We start from the raw sequence: 17,548 nt of genomic DNA, 5'->3' as shown, positions 1-17,548 counted from the left end.
AAGGGGGGGAGTATGAAGGTCCAGTGGGGAGTTTGGATAGAAGGTGGGGTAGGGGAAAGGATGGAATTTTACTTTTCCATTTTACACAGAAATGGAGGGGGAAAGGTGACAAATGTATTAAAAAAGGGGGGGGGTATGAAGGGCCAGTGGGAAGCTTGGATAGGAGGAAGGAGAGGGCTTGGATAACTGGAGGAAATGCTCCTTATAATTGCTAAAAACTTTATCCTGTATCTAAGACCTGGGAGCACAAAAGAAACAAGTTACAGTTACAAATAATAATCATCATCATCATTACCAGAAGCTAAAATCTCAATGACAAGATAGTTTAAAAATATACATTTTCTCAAACTTTGGATTGCTGAGGTCAATGTGTCACCATGCCGGGTAACTGCATTTCAAGACTTCAAGAAGGTAGCCTAGTTGCTAGGTTTATTTTATTTTGGTGGTGGTGGTGGTAAATGAAAACACTCTTTGGTTTTTTTTTCTCCTTTTTGTTTCCCTACTATATTTATACAAGCATTGTGAATTCTTGTATTTTCCATTTTTCTAACGGCTTTGGATTTCAGCTGTTTTTTTTTTTTTTTTTTTTCCCGGAGGATTACAGTTTTTTGTTTTTGTTTTTGCCATGAAGAGAGGTTGTGGGGAGGAGGGGATGGAGAGAGGGACTGAGGAAAGGAAGAGAAAGGGCAGGACCACTCTAGATGTCTCTCTCTCTCTTTTTGGACTCCATGTTATAAGGGAGAGCTTATGGTTTATCCCATAGCATCTCTTCTACTTCTTTTATTAGAAAAATGAAAACTAATGTTCACAAATGCCAAGGGGAATAAGACCAAGATCAACTCAGCCACCTCTTGGCATATGGAGTCATATAGTTTCAAGTTTTATTATTTTTAATATAACGACCATCGACAAGTATCTAGCCAGTTTACAATGCTAAGATAAAATAAAGAATTAAAATAATACTTATAGAAGGGGGAAGAGTGAACATTAAAGACATTTTACAAAGACAAACATGAAAGCGGGGGTAGAAGGAGAAGGGGGGGGGGTAAATAATTACATTGTTAAAATATAATCATTTTAATGTTGAAAGAAATGAAGCCTGAAAGCAAGACTACCAACAAGTTCCATGTTGTAGGGCATAGACTGATCCAGTCCTCATTTTACCTCCTTTGCATCTATAAAATTTATTCTGATTTCCCTGAAGAAAATCAGGGACAAAGTCCCATATATGCAAAGGAAGTAAAACCAAAACTGGATTCTGTTTCCTATGACATGGAGCTTGTTGGTAACCCTAGTCCCCAAGTTGAACTCCATATGTGGATACACTGATCCAGGCTTGGTTTTAACTCCCATACATGGATTGCTCCTAATTATCTTAAGGAAATAAAGACAAAATGGTCCCTTCTAGATGTTTCCATTGGGTCATCTGAAATCTACTAGAATGTTAGAATTCCCTCAGCTACACCAGTCCTAATAACATAGCTTTGAACAACTCATGAATATTCCCCACTCTGAGAACTTTAGCAGGTATTGAGAAGCAAACAAGATACTTCACCCAAACTTTTCATGTCCACATTACAGTGGCAGAATGTGTTATATTTGGATTAATGCATTTACCTGCAGGACAGGTGTAATAGCACCTAAACATGATTCTCATCATTACAGTATATCTAGAAACACTAGGCTCACTTCCTCTCTCTTTCCTGGATTTTTATTTCACCCCTCTTAATCTTCTTTTACCACCCTCTCCCCCACAGGTCTGCTTCTGCTCTTTGGTTTATCTTCTGTACAGGCCTCAAGATCACTTCCTGTATCCTACTATCACCTGTTCCTAGAAAGCCTAAGAATTTCAGATATGGGTTCAAGTTTTGCCCATTCCCTCCTTTCTTCTGTCCTACAAACTGGTTATTCTTTTAACCATCGCAAATGTCATCAAGGCACAGGCTAGTCGCAATCCAGAGTGTGTTCTTGTAATCCTCTTACAATCATGTGTGTCTGGGACAGTGGGACCTTTGGTCAATGCGCGTGTATATCTTTGCTCCACTCACACCCACCTCAGTTTATTGGAATTTTTTTTGGTGCACAGGAGTACTGTGTGGAATGACTGGCTACAAAAAATGCATCCAGGCTTTTGAATTCTATTTTTTCTCCATGGTGAGTACATTTAAAATGTTTGGTTCCCCCCCCCCCCCCAATAGGCTAAGCTTAAGTATGAGCTGGGGCTAAGAGAACTGTTTCTGCAAGGTCACAGTAATGTTCATTTTCAAGGAGTGAGTGTCCTTATCACCATGGACTGACCTTTCATTTACGAGAGAGAGAGAGAGAAGAGAGAGAAGTGGGATGGGAGAGAAGTAGGTGCAGTGGAAATGGGGAGAAGGGACGGGGGTTACAGGCAGGGAATGGAGTTGGTAACATGCTAGATTCAGGATTTTTCCCTCCAGCCTCGTCTTTGGTTGCAGTATTTAAACAATAACGACATAAGAGAACCGTGTGGTTTGTACAGAATACATTTTCAGTCGGTTCTAAAGTTTGCAGTACAAAATGAACAAACATCAACAACAAAAATCTTCCAACATCAAAGTACAACAGCAATAAAGAACAAATGAAAAGAAAAAACAAAAGCCGTTTCCGACGAGTAAGGAAGAAAGCTAGGACTCTACCTTTGGCAAGAATATTCTACTTTTTCTTATTTCATTTCTGTGCCTCTCTCCCATCTCCCTCATTACACACCATACCCCTGATTCCAATACCCTCCCCCTCCCCACCTCTGCTTGTTTCATACAGTTTTGGCATTACCAACAGAGGCCACTGGGGAAGGAAAAAGAGGGTGGAATTGGTGGTGAAATGGAGGAGAGGAGCCTCACCCATCCTTGTCATGTCTACCACAAGCAGCTCCCCCCCCCCAAAGGGGATAGTGAATCAGACAGCAGCACAGTGTGGCATACTGGCTCTGTGTTTGTCAGGGTAGGGGATAGTCAAGCATCTTGTCCACCATCTCATTTATTCCCTCCTCCCCAGGAGAAATCATTGAAGGGAGGGCCCTGCAAGTGAAAAGGATGTCCTGCTCTGCTCACCACATACCCTGCTGGGAATCAAATAAATTAACAAAACTAGAACAGTGCCCATAATGTACAGGAAGGTGGGAGCAGAATCAGGCAACCAGGAATGGATAGCTAGTCACCCAGTACCCAGAGACAACACTAGTCATGAACTATATCCACCCTATGCCAAACCCAAGCTCAAGCTTGAAGCCCTGCCATCTTTACCCATTGGCTTCCATCTGATGAAAACAGTGCTTGGGGAGAGGGATGTTCAGTACATTGAAGTACAGCCAGAGAAATGGCACTAAATCACCATCCTGGTCCTTGCCAGGATGGCCCCACTGTGACCATTCTGCTGACACTTGTCCCCTTAAAAGCATTTTATTCCTCTTTTTCGTATTTGGTTTAATCATTAAAGTCTGAGGTATTTAAACGGACTATCTCCCCAAACCTTCGTGGTGAGGTCTGCAATGCAACAGTATGAGAGCCTAAAGGGGGTGGGACTGTGGCTCAGTCCCTGGTTAGCCCAAAGAGAAGCCCCCACAGGCTCACCTGAGAGGAGCCTGTATTTAAATATTTGGTTTTACAGCTGGTTAAAGCTTTTTATTATTATTGTTTTTGGAATGGTATGGGAGGGCAGACAGGGAAGGATTATTTTCTCTAATCACAGAAAGTGTGCATTTGAGATGCAGACAGCTGTGTGCACGCAGGTCCAAAATGTGCACATGTGAGAGGAGGGTGCCTGCTCTTACGTCCTGGCTCAGATCTGCTTAGTTTATGTAAGATGATTGAAAAAAAATAAATAAAGTAACTTTTTAATGGGCAGAAAGCTTCTAAGAGCTATGTGCCTCTCATCTGATCAGTGCAAAATCACTGAGTTGATGGTGAAGTCTCAGAGAGCTGCTCAGAAACAGCACAACTGTAAACCCACAGGTTCAATAATGCAAATCTAGGACCAGCTTTATTTTCCTTTGGAGGCTTTTGTACACCGTCAGGGATTGACTTATGAGGAGGGAAATTTTACTACATGTGATGCTCCATTTTGTATAGGGCCTTGAAGCAGGAATTTCACCAGAGCCTTTTATAAAATATCCAGGGAAAACTGAGCCTTCTGTAAAATAGTTACAAGGATGCCAGCAAACTAGCACATATAGTGGGAGCATCGATTTCATAAAGAAACATGTTAAAAAAACCAACAACTTCAGCAGCATGTGGGGCTTTACATGTGCAAATGCCACTTTTGCAACATACACATGTATTTCCTAGAACTTACATGCAATTCAATGCCTGATTTCAAAAGAGTATATATAAAATAGGAGCCAGTAAGGGAGGAATTCATGAAAAGGTGCTAAGTGCATTAACGCAAGCTAACTGCTAAAGATGCCCATAGGAATATAATGGGAATCTTTAGTGTTTAGCATGTGCTAACATGCTTAGGACCCTTTCATAAATTCTCCCTTAAAAAGCTGAGTGAAAATTCTTTTTTCAGTTTTTGAGGTGACATTGCATACTGCACAAGCAAGTGCAAGTATACTGGAAACCCCAAATCTACTGGGAAATTTAAAATATATATATAATTTATGTACTGCCCACACCACCACTTTGAATCTGCACATCCTGCAGCAAATTCAATGTGTAAACCCCCCATTCTAAAATCATTACACGTGTGCAATCTATTTGTGCAAACTCTGGCATTTAAATGCAGAATTGCTACGCAAGGCTTTTAAAAGAATTTGCCCTAAAACATGCACACTTGTAAAGAACACCTCCCCAGTCCTTTCACCCGCAAAGTGGCAATGAAACACATCTCTGACTTCTGAATCAATCTCCCTTCTGCAGAAACATGAGCATTTAAAAATGTTGACGTTTTATTATTTTATTTTTATAACTTGGTTTGCAGATCACACAGATTTGAGCCAGGAGCTACAAAGCAGCCACTGTCTGATAATGATGGGATAACTTTCATCACTGGCAGGGAAGAAGGAGGAGATGAGAGATAACGAGAACATACACATGCAGCCTACATTCCTTACTGACCGGAAAAAGGAATGAGACCTAAGACATGACACAGCTGCTGGCTTGACCTCTTCTCTGTCTGCCCATTTCCCAATTGCCCCCCCACTGTTTAGAAACACAGCAAGATTCCTCCACAGAGAGCCCCCTGCCATACCCACCACGAGGCGGTTACCAGGGAGAGATAGTTTCATTTTTGGTCTAGAATCAATAGCTTTTTATTTTTTGGTTCTTGAAACTTTTTCTTGTTTTTATATATATTTTTTTTGTCATTTTTTTGTTTTCTTACAATAAGGAATAAATACAGAACATAGAGACATCTTTTCCCTATCGATCAAGGACCACTACAGGGTAAAACATTCCTTCTAAACCATATATTCAGGAATTGTGTGCGTGCTGGGGAAGGAAGGGAGGAGCATGATGTACATATAGATACACCCCCCACTCCCACCCACCTCCATTTCAAGACTTCTGCCCTTATATATCTCTTTACTTAATTCCTCTTTCCTACACTTGCACACAGCATCAGCCAGGTCACAGCAAATCAATGAACAACTAACTTTAAAAGTCCTTTCCACCTGCAATGCAATCTTCTTTTTCTTCCTCTTTCATTTTTTCTTTCTTCATTTCCTGAAATCTAAGTTTCACAGTATATTCTCTCAACCACCTGAAAATCTAACACGATTTAAGCAAATAGGCTAAAATGAGGTCAATATTCCTTTGAGAAAGGTCAAAGTTCAAGGTCGCCCAAACTTCCCCATCATCACTTAACTTTTGATGTTCAATTTTTAAGGGGTTTTTCTGCATTTTTCCCATGGCTAAAGCATCCTTTCTCTGCAAAAGCAAGACTTTGGTTCAGAGAGAGAGAGAGAGAGAGAGAGAGAGAGAAAGAGGAGAGTGAAACAAAGAGAAATTTAAAAATAAACAAAAAAAGTTAGAACATTTCAAGCAGCCCACTTAAAGCTTTCGAGACTTGAGGTAAGGGCAAACTCCTGGGCCAGTTGGATATTTTAGACTTTCTTTTTGGTTTTCTTTCAGAAGGTTTCCCCTCCCCCATAGCTTGGTTCATCTTCATTGTCTTCTGAAAAAACTTATTAATGAGGTATTTTGTAGGCAGAGAAAACTCAACATCTACACCCTAAGAACATCAAACACACTCTTCTTTCAGAGTTTGGAGCTGGGTTTTCCTTTGTTCCTATTTCTTCATATGTTTTGGTTTAGTTTCTCTTTTTTTTGGTTAAATACTCTTTTGCCACTGTATAAACATATGGAAATCGCATCTTCCTTGCAGTGGCAGGTCCCATTAAATTCTCCTTTCCTAGTTTTTCTTTCTTCTAAGTTTTGGTTTGTAGTATTCTTAGTTTTCATTTTGAAACTTAAATTGTTTTTCATAACTCCCACTGACAGGCACTAGATCAAAGTGTGCAGAAAAAAACTGAAATTACTTGAAATTAAAAAGAAATAAAAAAAAAAAGACTAAAACCAGACAAAGAATATTCATAATAAAAACCCCAAGTCATGATGATAAAAATACAAAAATATTTTTTTGAGACTGTTTACAAATGAATAGTAAACGAAATAACTATACTGTCCGTTCACATTTTCATACAAATTAAAATCAAAACTAAAATAAATCTGTTTAAATAAAATAAGAATGATTTTTTTAGAAAAAAAATATATAATTAATGTTGACTTTTATAATAAAATGGTCAGATCTAAAGCATAGCCCCCCAAATAATTCAACAGAACAACACAAAAAAACAAAATATATACAAATATATATATAATAATAATAATAATGAATAATAATTATAATAATAAAAACATCTGGGCAAGGGTTAAAAAAAAACACTAGTTGAAAGAAACATTCAGACAAAAGCTGGAAATATAAAAGTCAGTTTTGTTTTTGTGTTTGTGTCTGTCTGTGGGTGTATAGGTGGAGGTGTCTGTGTGTTGGTGGGGTGTGTTTGGAAACTTTGGATGTAGCTTTGGAGTTCTGGCACTGGGTACCTCTTCTAGCACCCACATTTGTGTCTGTGGTTTGATCTTTTTGGTTTTTCTTCTATTTCTCATCTTCTGATGCCTCTGCTGAGAATAAACAAAGAATACAATGTTTGTTTGTTTTTTTAATTTGAAGGGAGTATACTTGGCTCTGGTGCCAGTTTGGTTGATTTTGGGATTTTTTTTTGGTATGGAGTTTTTGTTTCTTCTTTGCTGTTGTCCCTTCCTTTGGTTGTTTTTCCCTCTCTTTCAGTTGTTTATGATGACCCTCTCCTCTTGTTTTTTGGGCATCATGTGTCCTCCTCTTCCCACTGCGCCTGGAGAGAGATGGACGGAGAGTGGAGCTCACTCAGGTTTGGTGCCTGCATCCGAGATGCCCTGCACTGGGACAGGCGTTGCCTCAGAAGAGGAGGAAGAGGAAGAAGAAGAGGAGGAGGAGGAGCAGGAGAGACTCGGAGACTTGGCGGTGATAGAGGCTGCCACAGCTGCGGACACAAGGCCAACCCCAGGGCTGGTGCCAATCAGAGGCAGTCCCGCCTGGTTCAGGAAGAGAGATGAAGTGACGATGCTCTGGGTGCCAGCGCTGCAGGTGGCCGTACCCAAGACCAGGCTCCCTCCGGCATCAAGGCTGGTAAGGGGCAGGGTCCCACCAGTGGCCAATGCTGGGAAATACAAAGAAACAGGGGGGACAAGAGACAAAGGGGAAAAAGGGGGAGAGAAAGGGAAAAATCAATAGAAAAGGAAGTTGAGAGGGACAAGGTGGGAGAAAGATTGAGAGACTGTAACTAACAACTTAGTTCTACAGAACATTTCATGCTTTCTTCCATCCTACCCCCAAAAGAATCATAAGCTTGTACTGTAATCTTAGGCTAGGTCATATATCCCAGAATGCATCAGGACCTAATGTCAAGTTATATGCTTCCTCTTTCTGAATTTTTAAAAATCTGTTTATCTATCCCTCCAAAGGAAACCAAACTGGAAAATATTGAGTCTCCTCAGAAAATGAATCAGTGCTGTATTTCTCCAAGGGAAGCAAAATGGAACTGTCTGATACCTCCCTCTAAAGAGGAGATGGAACTGCCCAAAACCCTTCCACCCCAGTTCCCCAAAGAATTGATAATGTCCCCATGAGGTTGAAATGCAAGTCCAACTTGTGTTTTACATGCCTATTGGTAGTGATGAGTCAGACAAGCATGAATGAGAAGGGTAAAGGGAAGTCAAGGGCTCCAGACATAGGGTATGAGTGAAGGCCCCAGCCCTGATTCCCAGCTCCCACACACACACAGAAATGACTCATGGGTGCATGGGATGGAGGACAGATGGGGCAAGGTCTTCACACCAACCTTGAATGGTGGCCAGTGGGTTCTTAGCCATGAGAGTGGGGTTTAACCCTGCGCTCACTCCCAGCATTGTGCCCCTGAAAAATCAAAACCATACCACAAACCAATCAGAGCCAAGGAGTGAAAGCAGTAGTTTAGAGAGGGGACACAAAGGCAAGCATAGCATTAAACATATCCCTTATTCTCCCAAAGGAAGACCCCCCTCCCACCACTGCAAAGGGTCAAGTCTTCAAACTCCTCCTCTCCAATTCATCCAACCCTGCCTAAAGAGAGCATCTTCAAATTTCTCCTCCTTTTTTTCCAGACCTATCAAATGAACATCTTCATAACTCCTCCTCCCGCCCCACATTTTAACAGAAAAGCCATTCAGTTTACCTCCCCTCAGAGGAACATCCTGCTCTGGATAGATTTTATCAGTCAACGCCCCTTTAATTTGGAACTCTCTCCCTCTATATCTTAGAGCTGAACAAAACTTGCAGAAATTTAAAAGCAGCCTAAAATGCTTGCTTTTTAAAGATGCTTATAACTGATTTTTACACATATATTTACTTCCGCACTTTTTAACTTTTCCCCCTCTCCTATTGTATTTTCCTTTTATGTATTCTTTCTAAGAACCTAACGGATGTAGCGGTATATAAGAAATAAATTACATTACATTACATTACATTACAGTTCTTCCCTTTTTTTTCCCAATGTTTTCAGGTCATAAGTATGTTTGTTTAGTTGGTATATGTCTAATAATTTAAAAATGTTCGTCTCCCAGCTTTTTAAAATTACTATGTTCAACACTTTGTACCTGTGGATAAGCGTTTAATCTAAAATTTAAATAAACTATAACTATAAACTATAATGAAGCAGCTTAGCAGACAGACAAGTACACACTTCTACTACTTACGCTGTGCTGGGATTCAGCCCTGAGAAGCCAATGGCTGAGTGGCTGTGGCTGTGGCTGCTGCTGTTACTGCTCTGGGGACTGGGGTTTGTGCTGTTGTTTGGGGGTGGGGTAACTGAGGGGATGGAATTCAACAAAGGAACCCCACCTCCTCCACCTGACGTCCTGCTTGGAGCCATGGACCCCATAGCTGAAGATAAGGTAGTAACTGCATGAGAAGAAATAAGAACTAGATTGAGTTTCATTCTGTGATGTCACCTCAGACAGTAGCCAAGATGGCTGCTCCCAAGAGTAAAAATGCTTAAAGAGCTACAGAAACTCATCTAGTATTACAGTATAGGGGTGAGAGGGGAGTAATACAGGACTGGACAGAACAGACCATGACAGACCTGTTGTGCTGAGGCTGCTGGAAGCCTGGGAGTTTGTTAGAGTTACTCCGGTCCCTTGATTTGTCACCTACAGAATAGATTTAAGAGAAGAAAATTAGATGCAGTCTTCCAACTCGAGCACAATTGCAAAGAATCCTCCAAAGAAATCTACCAGCCAATTACAAGAAGGTGATCAGATAGAGGGGTTCCCAGGCAGAGCTGGTGTTAGAACTCAAGCATCCTGACTTTCAGCTAAGCAAGGGAAAGAAAAAGGAAAAAAAAAAAAGAGATTGCCAAAGTACATGGCCTCCATCAAACATGGAATCCTTTCTAAGGCTTTAGATAAAGGACCTGCAGGGGCTTATAGTGTTAAAGTATCACTGCAAGGAAAAGGATGCTTGTGCGTACCAAGTGGGGGCTGTAGATGCCCGGCTTTGGCTGGCTGGGTAGCAGCGGTGCACTGCTGCAGGGGTTAATCCTCTTCTCCTTCTGCCGACGATTACAGAACCAGACGCGGATCACCTCCTTTTCCATGTTCAGTTGCTCGGCAATCAGCAAGATTTCCTCTGAAGTAGGTTTCTGATTCTGAGGGGCCCAGGAGAAAATACAAAAGGCATGGTTATATACAGTGGTGCCTCACACAACAAACTTAATTTGTTCCAGGAGCAAGTTTGTTATGCGAAAAGTTCGTTATGTGAAACGCGTTTTCCCATAACAATACATGTTAAAAAAAATAATTCGTTCTGCAGCATAAAATATGCTAAGATGACATAAAAAAAGATAAATTTGTCAAAATGGTGAAAATGGTGGTCTTGCTGAGGCCAAACTCTTTGACGAGGTCACACTGTTTTACCCCACATTCACTCCTTCTAATTATTTCCCGTTTCATTTCAACAGAAATCACCTTCCTGCTTTTTTTAGAAGCCATGATATATAAAAAATATTGAGTTTATCTTAAAAGGACGACTGTATACAGTGAGAGAGGGCAGTTAAGCGCAGTGACTAACGACTGCCTGCGCGGAAGGATGCAATACATCGGCAGCTCGGGCGACTTCGTTGTGTGAAACGAAGTTCGCTGTGTGAAACGAAGTTCGTTGTGTGAAACGAAGTTCGTTGTGTGAAGTTCGTTGTGTGAAACGAAGTTCGTTGTGTGAATCAAGACATGAAGTTCGTTGTGTGCAGCGTTCGTTGTGCGAGGCGTTCGTTATGCGAGGCACCACTGTACTTTTGTACAGTGCTGGAGAAGTCCTGGGCCCTCTTGCACATACCCAGAAAAGCAGCAACCATGGGAATAATAATATTAATGGTAGTCTTGTACAATACACTGTGCCTAGAGAGATCTAGTTTCCTAAGCTGGATAAACTAATGCTTTGTCAAGCTCAATATCCCGTCTCCAACAGTGGTCCATCTAAGTCACTTGGAGATACCCAGCAGATCTTAATGGGGAAAAGCTCTTCCCTCCCTCCCTCTCATTCCTAGAAGTGGTGACTCCCATTCTACCTGGCTAATGGACTGATCCAAGCCTTTTAAACCCAGCTAGGCTATTAACTTTGGCCACATCATCTAAAAACAGCCACACCATAATTATGTACTCTGTTAAAAAAAATAAAAAAAATAAAAAAAAAAGCCCAACACTTTCCTTTGTTCTAAATCTCTTACCCAGTCAGTATTATATGTCCTCTAGTCCTAGTTCCATTTGAAATTAAACAACTATTTCCTATTAACTTGTTTCACAGTACTCACGATCACTGCCCCTATTTTCCTGTGGCAGGAACTGGAAATTTTTGCAAAGTTTCAGAAAATTTGATGCATGTTGTATAACATATATCTGCAGATCAATTTTTATTTTACTTTACAAAAATAATCACTTTGATATTTGTGTGTCCAGTTAATTTATTTTGTCCTTTATTGTGAGAAGGGAGAGAGGGGAAATAGACAGCAATCCTGGCTGGGAAACCACATAAATAAAACCAGACAGACCTACAACACATTCCAAAAATCAATTAAAACCGCTCTATTTGACAAATTCCTTGCCTAATCAGATGACCTCTCTCAGGTATTCTTTCCCCTTATAACCCCAATGTATTATGTAACATCTTTCTTCTGTCATGTATTCTTTCCCCATGTTTCTCCAATTTATTATGTAACATCTTTCTTCTTGCATTCTGTAATTCGCTGATTGTCCAGCCTTTTTTCTATGTGAACCGCCTAGAAGTCACTTTGACTATGGCGGTATAGAAAAATAAAGTTATTATTATTATCATTATTATAATAAAGGAAGTGATCAGAGAATTAACTTAAGACAGGGAATTCAGGTAAGTCACTTCATTGGCTCCCAATCCGTTTCTGAATAGATTTCAAACTCCTCTTACTGATCTACAAATTCATTCACTCAGCAGCCCCTTATTATCTCTCTTCACTTATCTCCTCCTATGAACCCCCCCATCCCTCCCCCCCCCACTCCGCCCTTGAGCTCCACTCAGCCAGTAGGTCCCTCCTATCTGTTCCCTTTTCCTCCACTGCCAACTCCAGACTCTGTCCCTTCTGTCTTGCTGCGCCATATGCCTGGAACAAACTGCCCAAATCCCTATGGCAGGCTCCATCTCTGGCAGTGTTCAAATCCAAGTTAAAAGCCCACCTCTTCGAGACTGCTTTCAACTCCTAACTCCTCTCACCTTGGGTTCTGCATCCCCAACCCTATATGTTGTGTCTGTCAGTCCAAGTTAGACTGTAAGCTCTTACAAGCAGGGGCCATCTATTAAATGTCAAGATGTACAATGGTGAGTATGCCTTTCAGTGCCATAGAAGTGATAAGTAGTAGTAGTAGGCAAGAGGGCTAGGAGAGAGGATGGAGGTGCATAGGGAGAGGAAGAGAGAGGGAGGAGAAAGAGGGACAATCTACTCATACCAATTCTGACACCCATCCCTTCTCTCACTCATAACCTCCTCCTTCACATCCCACATTCACCTCATTCAAAGCTCAGACTCTCCTATGTCCCATCCAACCCCTCACTCAAAGCTCAGTCTCCTCTATGTCCCATCCAACCCCCTCACTCATTCTTCCATGTATCCCAGCCAACCCTAGTAATCCCCAGTCAAAAAGCACCTCCTCTCTTCTTTCTCTCTTATCCCTTTCCTGCCCATTTTTTTCTCTTTCCTGTTTTTGCTCTCCTCTTCTCCATTCCTCTAACTTTTTAATGATTCCATTAAAGAGATGAGTTCACACATCATCACAGGCCCCACAGCACAAGTTTCTAGCCCCTCCCTTGCAGGCCTGTAGCGACCTCTCACCGCAATGAAACTCTTTTCCAGGGCGAATCGAACATTGGTCTCAATACTGGTGCGCTTCTTCCTCCGGCGTCCTGGCATCCCGTCAAACCCCAGGCTAGGGCTATTCAGCTGATTGGGACTGGGCAGAGTAGTGTCCACTGACATGGTCTCTGTAGTCATCCCAGAGGGAAGAAAAAAGGGAAAGAGAGATGGAGACATTAACAGACATCTCACACAATTGCCACTAGTACTGCAAGAATCCATTAATCTCTAAACCTATTTCCCAGTGAGTAAAAGTGCTCTTCTTAGATTCACTCAGCAGCCTCTTCTTGGGAAGATTTAGGTCCCCTAAGCTCACCTGCATCATTCAGCCACTTTTCCAGGAGAGGTTTTAGCTTGCACATGTTTTTGAAGCTCAGGTTTAGTGCCTCAAAGCGAGAGATGGTCGTCTGGCTGAAATCATTCCCATACAACTTCCCCATGGCCAGCCCCACATCACCCTGCAAGAAGGGGAAAAAGAAGCAACTTCAACTGCATTCTCTCACCTAAGTCCACATACAAGGGGGCACCTCTGTATAAACCTTTACAGTGGGGCACAGGTTTTAACAACATATGGAAAAAACAACCCCACGTATAATCAAACAGAAAACAAAACCAAGTGGGGAAGAGAATGTACACATCAGCCTTTAGAACAACTGTGCTTTATTAAATATACTCAAAATGTTAAAACAAGTACATTTATAAATATGGGCCAATTTGTCCTTTTTCATCAGACCCAACACGGTCTGTATTTCGGCTTGGCAAAGAAAGCCTTCTTCAGGGGTATACTAGTGATCTCTAAAATGCGAAAAAAACATATATATATATATATATATATATATATGTACAAACATTTAAATTACATAAACAAATGCAAGTGGAATATAATAAAAAAGGAATAAATTATATAAAATATATAAATAAATAAATAGCGATGATCATGAAATCAACAATAAAAGATGTCAATATTGTGACTCTGACCTTTGAAAAATTGTACGTTACAGATTCCTACATCTGCTTTGATTTAATCCTCCTTGGAATTGTGTCTCACCTATTGACTTCTGCCTTTCTTAGGTTGGCTTCTCATCCGTATACATTTTGGCAGTATTAGCTTATTCTTTATACCTGATTATTACTTATCATTTTACAATGCACTTTCTCATGCTAGGCCGGGGGTCGGCAACCTGCGGCTCCAGAGCCGCATGCGGCTCTTTTCCACCTTTGCTGCGGCTCCGGTAGTGTGTCACGCAGGCATGCAGCTTAAGTCCGGTGTCGCGGCGGGAAATAGCCATGCTGAGCAGTGAGCTCAGCACATACACAGATGAAAGCCTTGCTTGCTGATTGGTCCGGCGGCCCCGCCCCGCCGGACCAATCAGCAAGCAAGGCTTTCATCTGTGTAGTGCTGAGCTCACTGCTCAGCATGGCTATTTCCCGCCGCGACGCTGGACTTGTAAGGTGCCTGAAAAAGAAATCATCCTGGCCGGGGTCGGTGTCATGCTCAGGAGATCTACAGCCTTCCTATCTCCCTCTCCCTTCTACCTGCTTCCGGCCACATCCCCTGCTCCGCGGCTCTCTTCGGCAACTCAGCAGCAGCTTCTGACGTCGGGGCCTACCCTCTGCGAGTCCCGCTTGTTTCAACTTCCTTTTTCCACAAAGGCGGGACTCGTAGAGGGAAGGCCTCGATGTCGGCAGCTTGTCTTGATCACTGCTGCTGACGAGTTGCTGAAGAGAGCCGCGGAGCAGGGGGGTGTTGCCAGGTGCAGGTAGAAGGGAGAGGGCCAGATGCAGGACTCGTGGGTGAGGGAGGAGAAGAGAGAGAGAAAGAGAGAGGGGAGGGAAACAAAAGGAAATCTTTCATACTGGGCTGGGCCGGAGTGGAGGGAGGGTGGAAAGATTCTAGCTACAGGGTGCAGTAACAAAGGAAAAGGGGGGAAAGCTGAAAATGGAGATAGTGACACAAAGAAGAGAAAGGGTAAGCAGGACCTACTGAATAAGGATAGAGATACAGAGGGGACATGAAGAGGAGGTGAAATAGAGACATAGAAGTAATGCTGAAAAAGTGGGGGGGGGGAGATAAAGACATTGAAAGGGCAAATGGTGAACATGGCGTAAAGATAAGGACAGAGACAAATGAAGATTCTGAAAAAGTGGTGAGATAGGGATATAGGTGAGATGGACACAAAGAAGGGTGATGCTGGAAAATAGGTGGAATGGTAATTCTGACAGACACAGAAGGGAAATGCTGGATCAAGGAGAGATGGGGCTCAGGCTGGATGGAATGAGGAGAAATGCCTTGTTGGCCCGGAACTTCCTCTCCTACGTCAGAATTGACGTCAGGGAGCGGAATGCTGGTCAGCGCAACACTTCTGCAGGGAAAGCTTGGGACGGCGGTGGCTTGGGGGCTGTTCCCCGATGGCGGTGGCAGCAAACCGAGTGGCTTGGGGGATGGCACGGAGACAGAAAGAAGGGGGAACAGGGAGACAGAAAGAAAAAGTTGGGGGAGAGAATGAGGTCTGGAGGAGAGGAAACATACAGGAGGCTGAAAGAAAGGAAGAAAGATTGGATGCACAGTCAGAAGAAGAAAGTGCAACCAGAGACTCATGAAATCACCAAATAGCAAAGGTAGGAAAAATGATTTTATTTTCAATTTAGTGATCCTGTATATAGCATTAAGATAAGAAACAATATATGCTGTGTTAGATTTGTTTTATAATGGTTTTGCGGCTCCAAGTTTTTTTTTCTTTTCGAAAACGGGTCCAAGTGGCTCTTTATGTCTTAAAGGTTGCAGACCCCTGTGCTAGGCAAATGTTTCTTTTCATGCTTCCTATTTTGAAGCATTACTTTTACATAATTGTTGACTACTTGAAAATTCAATAAAAATTTCCTGAACTATACATTATTAATAAAACTAATAGTTGTAGAATATATAAATAAATGGCAATGAATAAATAGCTTTATTAATAATTTGACATCTTTTATTGTTGATTTCATGATCATCGCTATTTATTTATTTGCCAAGCTGAAACACAGACCATGTTGGGTCTGATGGAAAAGGACAAAGGACTCTCCAAATTGGCCCATATTTATATATGTTCTTGTTTTAACATTTTGAGTATGTTTAATAAAGCACAGTTGTTCTAAAGGCTGACGTGTACATTCCCTTCCCCACTTGGTTTTGTTTTCTGCACAGGTTTTAACACACTAGCACACTCCAACTTAAGATTATTCAGTCTTATTTGTTTAGACAAGCTTTTGATGGGCAGACTGGATGGACCATTCGGGTCTTTATCTGCCGTCATCTACTATGTTACTATGTAAATTTTGAATGTTTCTCACATGGAACCAACAATGATTTTAATTGGTTAATAATTTATGATGTTATTTTGTTATGTGATGCATGTTTTACTTATTTGTGTTTTATTGTAAACCATATAGTAGAATATAAATCTGAAGATAAATAGAAAAAATAAACTTGGGAACTCAGATTCCTTGCCTCCTCATTTGAGCAAAGCTGAGCTCTGATATCTTTCTTATCAACCTCCTAATCTGAATGAAGAAGAGCTCTGAGACACCCGTCCCCCCAAGTCCATCACTTGCCCCCTTTCTTCGATAAATTTTCATTGAAGGGTTCCTGTCCCCTACATTTGACTGAAGCTAAATACTAAGGTCTCCTTGTCAGCATTAGTGTGCTGGCATATCCAAAGCGATGGGTTCTGGGATATTATATTTAAACAATTTGGCTCTTGGGAATGTCTGCAGATAGACTAAATGGCCCCTATTTTACATGTCTTAAGCCCAATGCTTGGGAGTATCCTTCAAGCTCTGAACTTTCAAAAGATATAGGGCTAGATTCATTAATCCGTTTTTTTCTGGGCGATCCGTGGCTGATCCTAGCAGGCCCGACGAATTCACCAATCTGAAAAATTGAAATGAGGGCGTTCGGAGGAACGCCCGCCCTCATCTGGCCAACATGGATCGCAAGTGTGTGATCCCGCACATGGACAGAACATCTGTAGATGGTCTGAGCATGTGTCAAGATACCTCTGGGATGTGACTTTTTTTAAAAATTAAAATTTTTACTTTTTTTTACTGTTTTGCAGTCCAGCGAGCCCGTGGTTTTAACCCACTTTAACCCACAGGTTAAAACCACGGTCTCGCTGTGCGGGGAAGGGCAAGAGAGATTCAGGGCGACAGGGAGGAGAAAACCAGGCCAGAGCAGGGCAGCGATATTGGGGCAGAGCAGGCAGGATCATCGGGCAAGAGCAGGGCAGCGATATCGGGGCAGAGCAGGAAGGATCATTAGGCCAGATCAGTGTGGCGATATCAGGGCAGAGCAGGCAGGAGACATCATCGGGGGCAGAGAAGGGTGGCGATATCGGGCCAGAGCAGTGCGGCGATATCGGGGCAGAGCAGGCAGAAGAAATCGGGGAAGAGCATTGGGGCTGCAGGAAGGAGAGATTTGGGGCAGCAGAAAGCAGGGCTTCAATGGAGCTGGAGAGTCGGAAAGACGTTTTCGACTGGTCCCTAGCAGTCGCTTCTTGGGTTGGTTGGCCAGCCTGAAATTTCTTTGGTGAATTGCATCCC

General features: G+C 42.0%; 1 protein-coding gene across 14 annotated transcripts in view; it reads right to left on the bottom strand.

Moving 5' to 3' along the window:
- POU2F2 (POU class 2 homeobox 2) overlaps window positions 1–17,548 on the bottom strand; it is a 404,239-nt gene that overhangs the window by 50,878 nt on the left and 335,813 nt on the right. For 8 of the 14 annotated variants that reach the window (XM_033963217.1, XM_033963214.1, XM_033963219.1 and 5 more), the window contains 7 exons: window positions 13,284–13,425; window positions 12,947–13,095; window positions 10,064–10,240; window positions 9,677–9,743; window positions 9,291–9,495; window positions 8,399–8,472; window positions 570–7,717 (listed from right to left, as the gene is read on the bottom strand). In XM_033963217.1, coding sequence (XP_033819108.1) covers window positions 7,401–7,717; window positions 8,399–8,472; window positions 9,291–9,495; window positions 9,677–9,743; window positions 10,064–10,240; window positions 12,947–13,095; window positions 13,284–13,425 — 1,131 coding nt within the window. In that variant the 3' untranslated portion in view covers window positions 570–7,400. Of the gene's footprint in view, window positions 1–569; window positions 7,718–8,398; window positions 8,473–9,290; window positions 9,496–9,676; window positions 9,744–10,063; window positions 10,241–12,946; window positions 13,096–13,283; window positions 13,426–17,548 lie in introns of those variants that run through there. The other 6 variants (XR_004541086.1, XR_004541087.1, XM_033963225.1 and 3 more) reach the window with 3 other exon arrangements.

Source organism: Geotrypetes seraphini, chromosome 11 (genome assembly GCF_902459505.1).
Source record: "Geotrypetes seraphini chromosome 11, aGeoSer1.1, whole genome shotgun sequence".
Taxonomy (NCBI): Eukaryota; Metazoa; Chordata; class Amphibia; order Gymnophiona; family Dermophiidae; genus Geotrypetes; species Geotrypetes seraphini.
Note: the sequence above shows the minus strand (reverse complement) of the source record. Positions and strands in the feature narration are given on the sequence as shown.